A 19639-nucleotide genomic window follows, 5' to 3' on the forward strand; every position below is an offset into this window, starting at 1 on the left:
AAGTAAAGCTGCCTTTAGACAGAGTGAAGCGAGTAGTCTCCCATAAAGTAAAGCTGCCTTTAGACAGAGTGAAGCGAGCAGTCTCCCATAAAGTAAAGCTGCCTTTAGACAGAGTGAAGCGAGTAGTCTCCCATAAAGTAAAGCTGCCATTAGACAGAGTGAAGCGAGTAGTCTCCAATAAAGTAAAGCTGCCATTAGACAGAGTGAAGCGAGCAGTCTCCCATAAAGTAAAGCTGCCATTAGACAGAGTGAAGCGAGCAGTCTCCCATAAAGTAAAGCTGCCATTAGACAGAGTGAAGCGAGTAGTTTCCCATAAAGTAAAGCTGCCATTAGACAGAGTGAAGCGAGTAGTCTCCCATAAAGTAAAGCTGCCTTTATACAGAGTGAAGCGAGTAGTCTCCCATAAAGTAAAGCTGCCATTAGACAGAGTGAAGCGAGCAGTCTCCCATAAAGTAAAGCTGCCATTAGACAGAGTGAAGCGAGCAGACTCCCATAAAGTAAAGCTGCCATTAGACAGAGTGAAGCGAGCAGTCTCCCATAAAGTAAAGCTGCCATTAGACAGAGTGAAGCGAGTAGTCTCCCATAACATAAAGCTGCCATTAGACAGAGTGAAGCGAGTAGTCTCCATAAAGTAAAGCTGCCTTTAGACAGAGTGAAGCGAGTAGTCTCCCATAAAGTAAAGCTGCCATTAGACAGAGTGAAGCGAGCAGTCTCCATAAAGTAAAGCTGCCTTTAGACAGAGTGAAGCGAGTAGTCTCCCATAAAGTAAAGCTGCCTTTAGACAGAGTGAAGCGAGCAGTCTCCCATAAAGTAAAGCTGCCATTAGACAGAGTGAAGCGAGCAGTCTCCTATAAAGTAAAGCTGCCTTTAGACAGAGTGAAGCGAGCAGTCTCCCATAAAGTAAAGCTGCCATTAGACAGAGTGAAGCGAGTAGTCTCCCATAAAGTAAAGCTGCCATTAGACAGAGTGAAGCGAGCAGTCTCCCATAAAGTAAAGCTGCCATTAGACAGAGTGAAGCGAGTAGTCTCCCATAACATAAAGCTGCCATTAGACAGAGTGAAGCGAGTAGTCTCCATAAAGTAAAGCTGCCATTAGACAGAGTGAAGCGAGCAGTCTCCCATAAAGTAAAGCTGCCATTAGACAGAGTGAAGCGAGCAGTCTCCCATAAAGTAAAGCTGCCATTAGACAGAGTGAAGCGAGCAGTCTCCCATAAAGTAAAGCTGCCATTAGACAGAGTGAAGCGAGCAGTCTCCCATAAAGTAAAGCTGCCATTAGACAGAGTGAAGCGAGCAGTCTCCCATAAAGTAAAGCTGCCATTAGACAGAGTGAAGCGAGCAGTCTCCCATAAAGTAAAGCTGCCATTAGACAGAGTGAAGCGAGCAGTCTCCCATAAAGTAAAGCTACCATTAGACAGAGTGAAGCGAGTAGTCTCCCATAAGGTAAAGCTGCCATTAGACAGAGTGAAGCGAGCAGTCTCCCATAAAGTAAAGCTGCCATTAGACAGAGTGAAGCAAGCAGTCTCCCATAAAGTAAAGCTGCCATTAGACAGAGTGAAGCGAGCAGTCTGCACACACGCAGGGACATTGGCTTGATGAGCGCTTCAACGGAATATAATGCAGCCTCCTGTTACTAATTTAAATGTAAAAAAAATCCCATAAGAGCAGCCTCTCTAGTCACTGCAAAAAAATGGTAATATAATAAAAAAAATACTAAAGTATGAATATTTTTGTATTGGTCGCTTTATATTGTGCAGAGTGAGTTGTGAGTGATTAAAGTTAATGAAAGTGTCAATAAGAAAACATGCTGCAGTGCATTATATCTTATGTCCTTTCCATGAGAGCATACTGAGGTAGACTCATGGGTGTGCATGTGTCTTGCTCACTATATGGCAGCAGTGTTTGCAACAACGTTATACATGTAGTGCTGAAGTCACGTGCATGCGCCTCAGCCTACCTCAGTATGCTCTCATGAAAAGAAAATAAGTTAAAATAAAGGATACCAAGATAAATTGTATTTTCCCCCCAGATAACCTGTACCCCCATCTGAATCATAAAAGTTGAGTTTTGCCTTCAATGTCCCTTTAATGCTTTATAAAACTGACATAAAATACACTGATGTCCCTTTAAAACATTATTTTCATGTCGCTTTAACAGCCATTTTATTGAGATAAATGATTGAATATCATTAGCAAGGACAGGGTATAAATCCTATTAAAGGCCTGCGTCATCTCTATGCACCCACTTGTTTCCCAGGCTGTGGCTCTTTCTATGTCGGGATACAGGAGGAGTTGGGAGATGGGAAACCACAGAAGCGTCAGGGCACGTCGGTCTCCGGCTGTATCTCACCGAAGCTGCCGTCTCTGAGGGACCTAACGACAGAGATGAACTGATGCTGATTGGGTTATGTTACGGAGAATAAAACATTCCCACCCACTAGAAGTCTTAGTTGTAAATGAATATTAAACAATGCATCAGCCAGTAACGTTCCATACAATGTATAAAAAAAATAAAAAAATCTTTCCAGCCCTAAAAAAATAAAGGAAAACACAAAATAAACATAGAAAGCTTGCAGATGAAGAATTTGTGGCAGCTTAAGCAAATAATAATGAATAATGAATCAAATAGGTGTTAAATATTTCTTCTACAATAATAACTTAATGAGGGTTAATATTCCATTGTAAAACTCACAAAATGTTAAAAAAAATCTATATATCAAAGTTTACAGCTATAATCAAATGTAGGCTACGCACAAGGTAAAGACTTTCTGCTTATCACCTGTTAGCAGATGGTTAAAAGGACATGAAATCCAAGTATTTTCCATCATAATTTCGTGATTTTAAACACTTTCCCACTTTACTTCTATTTTCTAAATTGTTTTGGTCTCTTGGTATATTTGTTGAAAAGAATATCTATGTAGGCTCAGGAGCTGCTGATTGGTGGCTGCACATATATGTATCGTGCTATTGGCTCACCCAATGCATTCAACTGCTTTCAACAGTGCGTTGTTGCTTCTTTAACTTTAAAATTGCATCCCCTATCGGAATCAGGAAAGATACATTTTGGGTTTCATGTCCCTTTAAAGACATACTATACCATAACAAATGTACATTTTATACACACAAGAAAAAGATAAACAGTAAATGAATCCCCGCAAAATATACATTATGTGTAAAGTATTTACCAAACAAGAAACTGAATTTAAATCAAAGAATAAAGTGAAAACTATAATTATCCATTTTACAGACTATTTGCTTCTAACCTCCAATTGGGCTCATGACATGTAAAATATATTCATGCAAATAGTTTTCATATCAGAACACATATACACTGGTCAGCACCCAACACACTGACGCTGATCAGTATCCAACACACTGACACTGATAAGCATAAACCACACTGACACCGATCAGCACACAGCACATTGACACTGATCAGCACACTGATTAGCATACAGCACACTGACATCAATCAACATACAGTACACTGACACTGATAAGCACATTGACACTGATCAGCACACTGATTAGCATACAGCACACTGACATCAATCAACATACAGTACACTGACACTGATAAGCATACACCACACTGACACTGATAAGCATACACCACACTACACTGATAAGCATACACCACACTGACACCGATCAGCATACAGCACACTGACACCGATCAGCATACAGCACACTGACACCGATCAGCACACTGACACTGATAAGCATACAGCACACTGACACCGATCAGCACACTGACACTGATAAGCATAAACCACACTGACACCGATCAGCATACAGCACACTGACACCGATCAGCATAAAGCACAATGACACCGATCAGCATACAGCACACTGACACCAATCACCATACAGCACACTGACACTGATTAGCATACAGCACACTGACACCGATCAGCATACACCACACTGACGCCGATCAGCATACACCACATTGACACTGATCAGTATTTACCAAACAAGAAACTGAATTTAAATCAAAGAATAAAGTGAAAACTATAATTATCCATTTTACAGACTATTTGCTTCTAACCTCCAATTGGGCTCATGACATGTAAAATATATTCATGCAAATAGTTTTCATATCAGAACACATATACACTGGTCAGCACCCAACACACTGACGCTGATCAGTATCCAACACACTGACACTGATAAGCATAAACCACACTGACACCGATCAGCACACAGCCCACTGACACCGATCAGCACACAGCCCACTGACACCGATCAGCACACAGCCCACTGACACCGATCAGCACACAGCCCACTGACACCGATCAGCACACAGCCCACTGATACCAATCAACATACAATACACTGACACTGATTAGCATACACCACACTGACACTGATAAGCATAAACCACACTGACACCGATCAGCATACAGCACATTGACACTGATCAGCACACTGATTAGCATACAGCACACTGACATCAATCAACATACAGTACACTGACACTGATAAGCATACACCACACTGACACTGATAAGCATACACCACACTACACTGATAAGCATACACCACACTGACACTGATAAGCATACACCACACTGACACTGATAAGCATACACCACACTGACACTGATAAGCATACACCACACTGACACCGATCAGCATACAGCACACTGACACCGATCAGCATACAGCACACTGACACCGATCAGCATACAGCACACTGACACCGATCAGCACACTGACACTGATAAGCATAAACCACACTGACACCGATCAGCATACAGCACACTGACACCGATCAGCATAAAGCACAATGACACCGATCAGCATACAGCACACTGACACCAATCACCATACAGCACACTGACACTGATTAGCATACAGCACACTGACACCGATCAGCATACACCACACTGACGCCGATCAGCATACACCACATTGACACTGATCAGCATCCAGCACACTGATCAGCATACACCACATTGACACCGATCAGCCTACAGCACACTTATCAGCATGCACCACATTGACACTGATCAGCATACAGCACACTGACACTGATCAGACTACAGCACACTGATCAGCCTACAGCACAATGATCAGCATCCAGCAAACTGACACCAATCAGCATACACCACATTGACACTGATCAGCATACAGCACACTAACACTGATCAGCATACAGCACACTGATACTGATCAGCTTACCCTTCATGAGACTCCACCCCCTAGTGACATAACATTTTACACATCAACAAATTTAAACAATCTTTAAGTGATAGTACATAGTTATAAAAACATAGTTAAATCCCAGTCCTTATTCATTCCATTAAAGTGAAAAATATAATTATCCATTCTACAGACTATTTTCTTCTAACCTCCAATTGGGCTTATGACATGTAAAATATATTCATGCAAATAGTTTTCATATCAGAACACATATACACTGGTCAGCACCCAACACACTGACGTTGATCAGTACCCAACACACTGACACTGATAAGCATAAACCACACTGACACCGATCAGCATACAGCACACTGACACCGATCAGCACACAGCACACTGACACTGATCAGCACACAGCACACTGACACTGATCAGCACACAGCACACTGACATCAATCAACATACAGTACACTGACACTGATAAGCATACACTACACTGACAAGCATACACCACACTGACACTGATAAGCATACACCAAATTGACACTGATAAGCATACACCACACTGACACCGATCAGCATACAGCACACTGACACCGATCAGCATACAGCACACTGACACCGATCAGCATACAGCACACTGACACTGATAAGCATACAGCACACTGACACTGATAAGCATACAGCACACTGACAAGCATAAACCACACTGACACCGATCAGCATACAGCACACTGACATGATCAGCATACAGTACACTGATACTGATAAGCATACACCACACTGACACTGATAAGCATACACCACACTGACACTGATAAGCATACACCACACTGACACTGATAAGCATACACCACACTGACACTGATAAGCATACACCACGCTGACACTGATAAGCATACACCACGCTGACACTGACAAGCATACAGCACGCTGACACCAATCAGAATACAGCACCCTGACACCGATCAGCATAAAGCACACTGACACTGATCAGCATAAAGCACACTGACACCGATCAACATACAGCACACTGACACTGATTAGCATACAGCACACTGACACCGATTAGCATACAGCACACTGACACCGATCAGCATACACCACACTGATGCCGATCAGCATCCAGCACACTGACACTGATCAGCATACAGCACACTGACACTGATCAGACTACAGCACACTGATCAGCCTACAGCACAATGATCAGCATCCAGCACCCTGACACCAATCAGCATACACCACATTGACACTGATCAGCATACAGCACACTAACACTGATCAGCATACAGCACACTGATACTGATCAGCTTACCCTTCATGAGACTCCACCCCCTAGTGACATAACATTTTACACATCAACAAATTTAAACATTCTTTAAGTGACAGTACATAGTTATAAAAACATAGTTAAATCCCAGTCCTTGTTCATTCCATTAGGTATCTGAGTTTCTAATTTATAAATCCAAAAGGATTCTCTCTGTTTGAGTCTCTTCTCCCTATCACCTGCACGTCTGTCTACTGGAATATGTTCAATAACTTGGTATCTTAACTGGCTTACTGAGTGACCTGCATCTCTAAAGTGACATGCTACTGGGGATTTCTCATAGTTATTCCTAATATTACATTTATATTCTGTGATTCTATTGCAGACCCTTCTTGTAATTTCCCCTACATATGACCTAGAACACGGACATTCAAGTATGTAAATTGCAAACTCTGTATTGCAAGTAAAAAAAGCCATTTTTAGAAAACCTTTTACAAGTACGCGGATGGAAAAAATGTGGATCTTTTATCACATTATTGCAGTTTGCATAACCCAGACATGGAAAACTCTCATTCCTTTTAGTGCCTATTAAATTTTGTCTGTTAACTCTCACTGGGCCAATATCTGATCTAATTATTCGATCTCTCAAGCTCCTAGATCTCTTAAAGGCTGCCATTGGCGGTTTCTGAAATTCCACTATGTCAGGATTACTATATTTTAAAATGTTCCAATGTTTATTAATAATCTGAGTAATCTTGTTACTTTGTCTATTAAAACTAGATCTAAAAACTACTCTGTCAGAGACTTCCTGGTGGCGATATATTGATGACATCTTTGGTGTTTGGTTGGGCGATGTTGGGACCCTTTTGGAATTTGTATCAGCCATAAATAGAGCTACAAAGCACATAAAATTTACATTAGATTATAGCGAGGAGAGTATTAACTTTCTGGACATTAGAGTATACAAAGAAAATGATGGCTTACAAACGGACTTATATAGGAAGGAGATAGACAGAAACAACTTACTTCATTATGATAGTTCACACTCATTATCACTAAGAAACTCACTCCCAAAGAGTCAATTTTTAAGAATTTGAAGAATAACATCTAGCAAAGATATTCTTTATAATAGACTTAATAAAATGGCAGATTTATTTAAAGACAGGGGGTATCCAGATACATTGATTGAGAAAGAAAAATGATTGGCATTAGAGTCACAAGAAACAATCCATACACTTTCTAAAACTATGAGAAAAAGAAAAAAAAGCAGTCTCAGAGTAGTTTTTGTATCTAGTTATAATAGACAAAGTATGTACTATTACTTTAAGAATGTTCAAATTTGTTGATGTGTAAAATGTGATGTCCCTAGGGGTGGAGTCTCATGAAGGGTATTTAAGAGAGCTGTATCAGTACCCATGTATGCATGATTAAGGACAACACTGTCTGAAACGTCGCTCTTGTTGTGTGGACTTGAATAAACCCTTTGAAATGATTCCTGGTGCAGCGGACATCTTTTGCTGTGAGGCCTAGCAGTTAGCACAGCATTATATACAGTATATATACACACACATATATATATATATATATATATATATATACACACACACACATACATACAATTTTGTTCTTCACTTAGATTTTTTTTTAACCCCTTAACGACCGAGGACGTGCAGGGTACGTCCTCTTAAAAAAGTCACTTAACGACCAAGAACTTACCCTGCACGTCCTCGGTTTGGAAAGCAGCTGGAAGCGATCCTGATCACTTCCAGCTGCTTTCCGGTTATTGCAGGATGCCTCGATATCGAGGCATCCTGCAATAACAATTTTTGCCCCTCCGGTGCAGAGAGAGCCACTCTGTGGCCCTCTCTGCACCGGACATCGATGGCCGCATTCGTTGGTGGGTGGGAGCGTAAATGGGAGGTGGGTGGGTGGCCATCGATGGCTTCTTAGTCAGAGAGGGGGGCGGGATCGCTGGGGGCGCGCACGGGCGCGCGCGCGTGCACAGGGGGCGGTGGGAGGGCGCGTGCACGGGGAGGGAGCGGGTGGGAACCGCTTACACTACAGAAACTATTTTGATATTATTGTAAAAAATAATAAAAAAAAAAACTAATGGAAATCATCTAAGGGATCTGGGAGGGGGGTGGGGGATTGATCTGGGGGGGGGGGAGAGCTACACTACAGAAAAAACTAAAATAAATTGTAAAAAAACATTTTTATATGCAAACTGGGTACTGGCAGACAGCTGCCAGTACCCAAGATGGCCCCCAATAAGGCAGTGGGGGGGGAGTAGAGAGCTGTTTTGGGGGGGGATCAGAGAGGTTGGGGGCTAAGAGGGGATCCTACACAGCAGCATATGTAAATATGCTTTAAAAAATAAAAGTAAAAAAAAAAAAAAAATATTTTAGTACTGGCAGACTTTCTGCCAGTACTTAAGATGGCGGGACAATTGTGGGGTGGGGGAGGGAAGAGAGCTCTATGGGAGGGATCAGGGGTCTGATGTGACAGGTGGGAAGCTGATCTCTACACTAAAGCTAAAATTAACCCTGCAAGCTCCCTACAAGCTACCTAATTAACCCCTTCACTGCTGGGCATAATTCACGTTTTGTGCGCAGTGGCATTTAGCGGCCTTTTAATTACCAAAAAGCATCACCAAAGCCATATATGTCTGCTATTTCTGAACAAAGGGGATCCCAGAGAATCATTTACAACCATTTGTACCATAATTGCACAAGTTGTTTATAAATAATTTCAGTGAGAAACCTAAAGTTTGCGAAAAAGTTGACTATTTTTTTTATTTAATCGTATTTGGCGGTGAAATGGTGGCCTGAAATATACCAAAATGGGCCTAGATCAATACTTGGGGTTGTCTACTACACTACACTAAAGCTAAAATTAACCCTACAAGCTCCCTACAAGTTCCCTAATTAACCCCTGCACTGCTGAGCATAATACACTTGTGGTGTGCAGCAGCATTTAGCGGACTTCTAATTACTTAAAAACAACGCCAAAGCGATATATGTCTGCTATTTCTGAACAAAGGGGATCCCAGAGAAGCATTTACAACCATTTGTGCCATAATTGCACAAAATGTTTGTTAATGATTTCAGTGAGAAACCTAAAATTTGGAAAAATTTTACTTTTTTTTTTTTTATTTGATCGCATTTGGCGGTGAAATGGTGGCATGAAATATACCAAAATGGGCCTAGATGAATACTTTGGGATGTCTACTAAAAATATATATATACATGTCAAGGGATATTCAGGGATTCCTGAAAGATATCAGTGTTCCAATGTAACTAGCGCTAATTTTGAAAAAAAGTGGTTTGGAAATAGCAAAGTGCTACTTATATTTATGGCCCTATAACTTGCAAAAAAAGCAAAGAACGAGTAAACATTGGGTATTTATAAACTCTGGACAAAATTTAGAAACTATTTAGCATGGGTGTTTTTTGGTGGTTGTAGATGTGTAACAGATTTTGGGGGTCAAAGTTAGAAAAAGTGTGTTTTTTTCCATTTTTTCCTCATATTTTATAATTTTTTTTATAGTAAATTATAAGATATGATGAAAATAATGGTATCTTTAGAAAGTCCATTTAGTGGCGAGAAAAACGGTATATAATATGTGTGGGTACAGTAAATGAGTAAGAGGAAAATTACAGCTAAACACAAACACCGCAGAAATGTAAAAATAGCCTTGGTCCCAAACGGACAGAAAATGGAAAAGTGCTGTGGTCATTAAGGGGTTAAATATAATTTTATACATACATATATATATATACACACACACAATCTCTCTCATATATATATATATATATATATATATATATATATATACACAGTATATATATATATATATATATATATGTATTCCTTTTTTTAGTGAAGAACATAAGAATTTAAAGTGATACTAATGCACCTTCACCTTTAGCACAGTTGATCTAGTAAGGTTGGGTTAGCTTGTGAGCGATAAATGGAAAAGGCTTTTTGAAATGCCTCATAGAAGTCTATGGGGAGGTGGATTTAACGTGGTCTCAAAATTGTGGTCGCAAAGTCCTGCAGTTTTCACACCTGAGTTATTTTTTTATATAGCACGCCACTTGTAATCTGGCCCTTGGTCGGAAAGCAAAAAGCGTTTTTGGATCAAATCGCCAATAGATTGTAATTGAGGCCTATGGTTCTATGCTTGTGCTTCTTAGTTCTGTTATCGATAAGTAGATACAATTGAATTTATATATATATATATATATATATATATATATATATATATGTTCCTCTGCGCGCTACTGTCAACCAATACATCTGTTGGAATTGTATTTATAAGCTAGTAAGCAGTCAGTTCTTAGTGTTAGTTAGTGCACAAACATGTGCTTCCTGTTAATTACAATATCAATTAAAAAAGCATTAAAGGGACACTGTACCCAATTTTTTTCTTTTGTAATTCAGAAAGAGCATGCAATTTTAAGCAACTTTCTAATTTACTCCTATTATCAATTTTTCTTCGTTCTCTTGCTATCATTATTTGAAAAAGAAGGCATCTAAGCTTTTTTTTGTTTCAGTACTCTGGACAGCACTTTTTTATTGGTGGATGGATTTATCCACCAATCAGCAAGGACAACCCAGGTTGTTCACCAAAAATGGGCCGGCATCTAAACTCACATTCTTGCATTTCAAATAAAGATACCAAGAGAATGAAGAACATTTGATAAAAGGAGTAAATTAGAAAGTTGCTTAAAATTTCATGCTCAATCTGAATCACGAAAGAAAAATTTTGTGTACAGTGTCCCTTTAAGTAACAAAAGAAAAAAACAGTTTGAAGTAGTTTAATTACGGGACTACTTCATTATATTTATCATAAAAAAACATAATTTGTGCTTACCTGATAAATTTATTTCTCTTGTAGTGTATCCAGTCCACGGATCATCCATTACTTGTGGGATATATTCCCTTCCCAACAGGAAGTTGCAAGAGGATCACCCAAAGCAGAGCTGCTATATAGCTCCTCCCCTCACATGTCATATCCAGTCATTCGACCGAAACAAGACAAGAAAGGAGAAACCATAGGGTGCAGTGGTGACTGTAGTTTAATTAAAAATTTAGACCTGCCTTAAAAAGACAGGGCGGGCCGTGGACTGGATATACTACAAGAGAAATAAATTTATCAGGTAAGCATAAATTATGTTTTCTCTTGTTAAGTGTATCCAGTCCACGGATCATCCATTACTTGTGGGATACCAATACCAAAGCTTAAGTACACGGATGATGGGAGGGACAAGGCAGGAACTTAAACGGAAGGAACCACTGCTTGTAGAACCTTTCTCCCAAAAACAGCCTCCAAAGAAGCAAAAGTGTCAAATTTGTAAAATTTTGAAAAAGTGTGAAGCGAAGACCAAGTCGCAGACTTGCAAATCTGTTCAACAGAGGCCTCATTCTTAAAGGCCCAGGTGGAAGCCACAGCTCTAGTAGAATGAGCTGTAATCCTTTCAGGGGGCTGCTGTCCAGCAGTCTCATAGGCTAAGCGTATTATGCTTCGAAGCCAAAAGGAGAGAGAGGTAGCCGAAGCTTTTTGACCTCTCCTCTGTCCAGAATAAACGACAAACAGGGCAGATGTTTGACGAAAATCTTTAGTTGCCTGCAAGTAGAACTTCAAGGCACGGGCTACGTCCAGATTATGCAAAAGACGTTCCTTCTTTGAAGAAGGATTAGGGCACAATGATGGGACAACAATCTCTTGATTGATATTCCTATTAGAAACCACCTTAGGTAAAAACCCAGGTTTAGTACGCAGAACTACCTTGTCTGAATGGAAAATAAGATAAGGAGAATCACAATGTAAGGCAGATAACTCAGAGACTCTTCGAGCTGAGGAAATAGCCATCAAAAACAGAACTTTCCAAGATAAAAGTTTAATATCAATGGAATGAAGGGGTTCAAACGGAACTGCTTGAAGAACCTTAAGAACCAAGTTTAAGCTCCACGGAGGAGCAACAGTTTTAAACACAGGCTTAATCCTAGCCAAAGCCTGACAAAAAGCCTGGACGTCTGGAACTTCTGCCAGACGCTTGTGCAAAAGAATAGACAGAGCAGAGATCTGTCCCTTTAACGAACTAGCAGATAAGCCTTTTTCCAAACCCTCTTGGAGAAAAGACAATATCCTAGGAATCCTAACCTTACTCCATGAGTAACTCTTGGATTCACACCAATACAGGTATTTACGCCATATCTTATGGTAGATTTTCCTGGTAACAGGCTTTCGTGCCTGTATTAAGGTATCAATAACTGACTCAGAGAAGCCACGCTTTGATAGGATCAAGCGTTCAATCTCCATGCAGTCAGTCTCAGAGAAATTAGATTTGAATGATTGAAAGGACCTTGTATTAGAAGGTCTTGTCTCAGAGGTAGAGTCCATGGTGGACAGGACGACATGTCCACTAGGTCTGCATACCAGGTCCTGCGTGGCCACGCAGGTGCTATCAGAATCACTGATGCTCTCTCCTGTTTGACCTTGGCAATCAGTCGAGGCAGCAGAGGAAACGGTGGAAACACATAAGCCATGTTGAAGAACCAAGGAGCTGCTAGAGCATCTATCAGCGTCGCTCCCGGGTCCCTGGACCTGGATCCGTAACGAGGAAGTTTGGCGTTCTGGCGAGACGCCATGAGATCCAGTTCTGGTTTGCCCCAACGATGGACCAGTTGAGCAAACACCTCCGGATGGAGTTCCCACTCCCCCGGGTGAAAAGTCTGACGACTTAGAAAATCCGCCTCCCAGTTCTCCACGCCTGGGATGTGGATCGCTGACAAGTGGCAAGACTGAGACTCTGCCCAGCGAATTATCTTGGACACTTCTAACATCGCTAGGGAGCTCCTGGTTCCCCCTTGATGGTTGATGTAAGCCACAGTCGTGATGTGGTCCGACTGAAATCTGATGAACCTCAGTGTTGCTAACTGAGGCCAAGCTAGAAGAGCATTGAATATTGCTCTTAACTCCAGAATATTTATTGGGAGGAGTTTCTCCTCCTGAGTCCACGATCCCTGAGCCTTCAGGGAATTCCAGACTGCGCCCCAGCCTAGAAGGCTGGCATCTGTTGTTACAATCGTCTTATCTGGCCTGCGAAAGGTCATACCCTTGGACAGATGGACCCGAGATAGCCACCAGAGAAGAGAATCTCTGGTCTCTTGATCCAGATTTAGTAGGGGGGACAAATCTGAGTAATCCCCATTCCACTGACCTAGCATGCACAATTGCAGCGGTCTGAGATGCAGGCGCGCAAATGGCACTATGTCCATTGCCGCTACCATTAAGCCGATTACTTCCATGCACTGAGCCACTGACGGGCGTGGAACGGAATGAAGGACACGGCAAGCATTTAAAAGTTTTGATAACCTGGCCTCCGTCAGGTAAATTTTCATTTCTCTTTTCCACGTTCACCTTCCACCCATGCTATCTCAGAAATGTCAGAACTATCTCTGTATGAGACTTGGCAATTTGAAAGCTTGACGCTTGTATCAGAATGTCGTCTAGATACGGAGCCACCGCTATGCCTCACGGCCTTAGAACCGCCAGAAGTGAGCCCAGAACCTTTGTAAAGATTCTCTGGGCCGTAGCCAACCCGAAGGGGAGAGCTACAAATTGGTAATGCCTGTCTAGAAAGGCAAATCTTAGGAACCGATGATGATCTTTGTGAATCGGTATGTGAAGGTAGGCATCCTTTAAGTCCACTGTGGTCATGTACGGACCCTCTTGGATCATGGGCAGGATGGTCCGAATAGTTTCCATTTTGAATGATGGAACTCTTAGGAATTTGTTTAAGACCTTTAAGTCCAAAATTGGTCTGAAGGTACCCTCTTTCTTGGGAACCACGAACAGATTTGAATAAAATCCCTGTCCTTGTTCCGTCCACGGAACTGGGTGGATCACCCCCATTACTAGGAGGTCTTGTACACAGCGTAGGAATGCCTCTTTCTTTATCTGGATTTCTGATAACCTTGAAAGATGAAATCTCCCTTGAGGAGGAGAAGCCTTGAAGTCCAGAAGATATCCCTGATATATGATCTCCAACGCCCAGGGATCCTGGACATCTCTTGCCCACGCCTGGGCGAAGAGAGAAAGTCTGACCCCACTAGATCCGTTTCCGGATAGGGGGCCGTTCCTTCATGCTGTCTTGGGGGCAGTAGCAGGTTTTCTGGCTTGCTTGCCCTTGTTCCAGGACTGGTTAGGTTTCCAGGACTGTCTGAAACGAGCAACAGTTCCTTCCTGCTTTGGAGCGGAGGAAGTTGATGCTGCTCCTGCCTTGAAATTTCGAAAGGCACGAAAATTAGACTGTTTGGCCTTTGATTTGGCCCTGTCCTGAGGAAGGGAATGCCCCTTACCTCCAGTAATGTCAGCAATAATTTTCTTCAAGCCGGGCCCGAATAAGGTCTGCCCTTTGAAAGGAATATTAAGTAATTTAGATTTAGAAGTCACGTCAGCTGACCAGGATTTAAGCCATAGCGCCCTCCGCGCCTGGATGGCGAATCCGGAGTTCTTAGCCGTTAGTTTAGTCAAATGTACAATGGCATCAGAAACAAATGAGTTAGCTAGCTTAAGTGATTTAAGCTTGTCCATAATTTCATCCAATGGAGCTGTGTGAATGGCCTCTTCCAGAGACTCAAACCAGAATGCAGCAGCAGCAGTGACAGGCGCAATGCATGCAAGGGGCTGCAAGATAAAACCTTGTTGAACAAACATTTTCTTAAGGTAACCTTCTAAATTTTTATCTATTGGATCCGAAAAAGCACAACTATCCTCAACCAGGATAGTGGTACGCTTTGCTAAAGTAGAAACTGCTCCCTCCACCTTAGGGACCGTCTGCCATAAGTCCCGTGTAGTGGCGTCTATTGGAAACATTTTTCTAAATATAGGAGGTGGGGAAAAGGGCACACCGGGTCTATCCCACTCCTTGCTAATAATTTCTGTAAGCCTTTTAGGTATAGGGAAAACGTCAGTACACACCGGCACCGCATAGTATCTATCCAGCCTACACAATTTCTCTGGTACTGCAACTGTGTTACAGTCGTTCAGAGCAGCTAAAACCTCTCCAAGCAATACACGGAGGTTCTCAAGCTTAAATTTAAAATTAGAGATCTCTGAATCAGGTTTCCCCGGATCAGATCCGTCACCCACAGAATGAAGCTCTCCGTCCTCATGTTCTGCAAACTGTGACGCAGTATCAGACATGGCTCTTACAGCACCAGCGCGCTCTGCATCTCTCCTAATCCCAGAGCTATCGCGCTTGCCTCTCAATTCTGGCAATCTAGATAATACTTCTGACAGGGTATTATTCATGATTGTAGCCATGTCCTGTAAAGTAATTGCTATGGGCGTCTCTGATGTACTTGGCGCCATAATAGCATGCGCCCCCTGAGCGGGAGGCGAAGGTGCTGACACGTGAGGAGAGTTAGTCGGCATAACTTCCCCCTCGTCGTCTGGTGATAATTCTTTTATAGATAAAGACTGACCTTTATTATTTAAAGTGAAATCAATACATTTAGTACACATTTCTATGGGGCTCCACACTGGCTTTCAAACATAATGAACAAGTAGATTCATCTATGTCAGACATGTTTAAACAGACTAGCAATAAGACTGGCAAGCTTGAAAAACACTTCACAATAAGATTACAAGCAATATAAAAAACACTACTGCGCCTTTAAGAAGCACAAAACCTGTCTCAAGTTGAAATAACAATGAACCAAAGCAGTTATACCAACCAAATTTTCACAGTAAAAGTATTAAGTTAGCAGAGCATTGCACCCACTTGCAAATGGATGATTAACCCCTTAATACCCAAAACGGATAAACAATAGAGAAAAACGTTTTTTAAAACAGTCAAACACACTGTCACAGCTCTGCTGTGACTGATTACCTCCCTCAATATGACTTTTGAAGCCTTTTGAGCACTCTAGAGAAGTCCTGGATCATGCAGGAAGAAGCAGGAAGTCTGAGTCTGAATTTTTACTGCTCAAAAAAGCGCTAAAATAGGCCCCTCCCACTCATATTACAACAGTGAGAAGCCTCAGCTAACTGTTTCTATGCAGAAATTAGCCAGCCATGTGGAAAAATTATGCCCCAATAAGTTTTAACTCCAAATGTACGTTAAAAAACGATTAAACATGCCAGCAAAGTTTTAAAACACATTTTTTAAAGAGTATATATCTCTATTAATAAGCCTGATACCAGTCGCTTTCACTGCATTTAAGGCTTTACTTACATTACTTCGGTATCAGCAGCATTTTCTTAGTCAATTCCATTCCTTAGAAAAATATTTTACTGCACATACCTTAGTTGCAGGAAAACCTGCACGCCATATATCTCTATTAATAAGCCTGATACCAGTCACTTTCACTGCATTTAAGGCTTTACTTACATTACTTCGGTATCAGCAGCATTTTCTTAGTCAATTCCATTCCTTAGAAAAATATTTTACTGCACATACCTTAGTTGCAGGAAAACCTGCACGCCATTCCCTTTCTGAAGTTACCTCACTCCTCAGAATGTGTCAGAACAGCAAGTGGATCTTAGTTACTTCTGCTAAGATCATAGAAAAACGCAGGCAGATTCTTCTTCCAAATACTGCCTGAGAAAAAACAGCACACTCCGGTGCCATTTAAAAATAACAAACTTTTGATTGAAGAAATAAACTAAGTATAAAACACCACAGTCCTCTCACGACCTCCATCTATGTTGAGGGTTGCAAGAGAATGACTGGATATGACATGTGAGGGGAGGAGCTATATAGCAGCTCTGCTTTGGGTGATCCTCTTGCAACTTCCTGTTGGGAAGGGAATATATCCCACAAGTAATGGATGATCCATGGACTGGATACACTTAACAAGAGAAAACTGAATTTACTGTCCATTTAAACCCAGCATTTTTTCTGAAATACCCTTATGATCAAATCATGATGAGAGTTATTTTATTTGATAATCACTCCTCACTGAAATAAAACATTAAAAAATGATTTTTCTTTAAAGGGACACTGAACCCAATTTTCTTCTTTCATGATTCAGATAGAGCATGCAATTTTAAGCAACTTTCTAATTTAGTCCAATTATCAATTTTTTTTTAATTCTCTTGCTATCTATATTTGAAAAGCAAGAATGTAAGTTTAGAAGCCGGCCCATTTTTGGTTCACAACTTGGGTTGTCCTTGCTGATTGGACAGCACCAATAAACAAATGCTGTCCAGTGTACTAAACCAAAAATTGTCTGGCTCCTTAGCGGAGATGCCTTATTTTTCAAATAAAGATAGCAAGAGAATGAAGAAAAATTAATAATAGGAGTAAATTAGAAAGTTGCTTAAAATTGCATGCTCTATCTGAATCATACAAGAAAAAAAAATTGGGTTTAGTGTCCCTTTAAGGAACATAGAAGTTGGTCTCATAGTAGATCCTGTTTGCCTTCATGCAAAAAAGAGTTAACATTACTTTCTCTTTTCTAATATACAGAAGATTTAGATGACCTGGCCATTTTCTGCTGGGTAAATATCTTTGAAAAGAAATTGCAAGAACATGAGCGATTTTCTCCAAAAGAATTTGCTTTTAGTGGAGCAATAATATGGCCTGTTAAATTTCTCTCTCCGCTTGTTTATGCTTTGCGTAAGCGATGTAATTTCTCACCCTGATATGTGAGTCACTTTGGCAAAGACGGGTAGGAAATTAGCTGGAGGTTTGAGCTAGTTTCAAAAATAAAAAATAAAAGAAGCTGTGATTATATCCTGTTGCTGGGAACGCATTCTAAGGAAAAACAATGTGGCTATCAACAAATAATAAAATTGAAACCAAAAAGTACCAGCTTGTGAGAGCCAGCAAAGATACAAGTGGTATGGTTGGGCTTTTGCTCCTGCAATTATATTTTGTCTCCTGAGATGTTTCAATACATTGAACAATTCATTGGACACAATTGAATATGATTGACAGTTTTGCAAGTAGAGAACCTGCCACCTGCAATCTCCATTTATGATGCAGCATCTAGTGGAAACATTTAACATTGCACAAGAGCTTACTTGCGCAATGCCTCTCACTGGTTGCATGAGAGCAGGGCCTGTCAATCACCCGGAACAAGCCAGTGTTGAGGTGATCTCCCTACCTCTGAGGTGGTGAAGAGGCAAAATAAGAAGTTGGTGCATAGACATACTCAAGCAACTTCCAGGGATGTCCTTTTAAAGGGATATGAAACACAAATATTTTTCTTTCAGGATTCCGATAAAGCATGAGATTTTAAACAAATGTTAAATTTACTTCTATTATCAATTTTTCTTTGTTCTCTTGATATCTTTTGATGAAAACCAGGGACATAAGCTCAAAAGCCAGTCCATGTCTGCAACACTTTATAGCAGCAGTTTAGCAAAAAAGTTATCCATTTGCAAGAGCACTAGAGGGCAGCATTTCCTGTCATGTAGTGCTCCAGACATCTACCTAGGTATCACTTCAACATACATGGGAACAAAGCGAATTTGATAATAAAATTGGAAACTTTAAAAAAAAAAAAAGGTAGGCTCTGTCTAAATCACAAAAGACATTTTTTTGTTTCATATACATTTAAATATTTACGGCATCTGGGCAATTAAAAGGCCATAATACCCAAATGTTTAAACACTTGAAAGTGATGCAGTATAGCTGTAAAAAGCTGATTAGAAAATATCACCTGAACATCTCTATGTAAAAAAGAAAGATATTTTACCTCAAAAGTTCCTCAGTAGCCACCTCCCATTGTAAAGGATTTCTAAGCAGCATATTAGTGTGTCTGTCCTAGGACAGCAGAAGGGATGAGAATTGTGCACTCTCATATTATTTCACCAATCAGGTAAAGGAAGCTTACTATGAAATCTTATGAGAGTTAAATCAAATCTCATGAGATCACAGTAAGAGTTCATGACCTCAGCACTGCTGATGCTGATTGGCTGCTGTTCATTTCTTAATTTTTTTTAAATTTTTACCTGCAGCTGGGAGCACGTGAAGTATAACTTTTTACACAGAACTTACTCTGCTGAGCTGATCAGATTGTGAGGTAAAATATCTTCCTTTTTTACATAGAGATGCTCAGGTGATATTTTCCTTTCAGCTTTTTACAGTTATACTGCATCAGTTTCAGTTAAGTCAAATCTCATGAGATCACAGTAAGAGTTCATGACCTCAGCACTGCTGATGCTGATTGGCTGCTGTTCATTTCTTCATTTTTTAAATTGTTTTACC

General features: G+C 40.7%; 1 protein-coding gene across 6 annotated transcripts in view; it reads right to left on the reverse strand.

Annotated features, from left to right (window-relative positions):
• RALGPS1 (Ral GEF with PH domain and SH3 binding motif 1) overlaps positions 1-19639 on the reverse strand; it is a 1173485-nt gene that overhangs the window by 89338 nt on the left and 1064508 nt on the right. For all 6 annotated transcript variants that reach the window (XM_053695590.1, XM_053695591.1, XM_053695594.1 and 3 more), the window contains one exon: positions 2242-2368. In XM_053695590.1, coding sequence (XP_053551565.1) covers positions 2242-2368 — 127 coding nt within the window. The remainder of the gene's footprint in view (positions 1-2241; positions 2369-19639) is intronic.

The sequence above is a fragment of the Bombina bombina genome, chromosome 12 (genome assembly GCF_027579735.1).
Source record: "Bombina bombina isolate aBomBom1 chromosome 12, aBomBom1.pri, whole genome shotgun sequence".
NCBI lineage: Eukaryota > Metazoa > Chordata > Amphibia > Anura > Bombinatoridae > Bombina > Bombina bombina.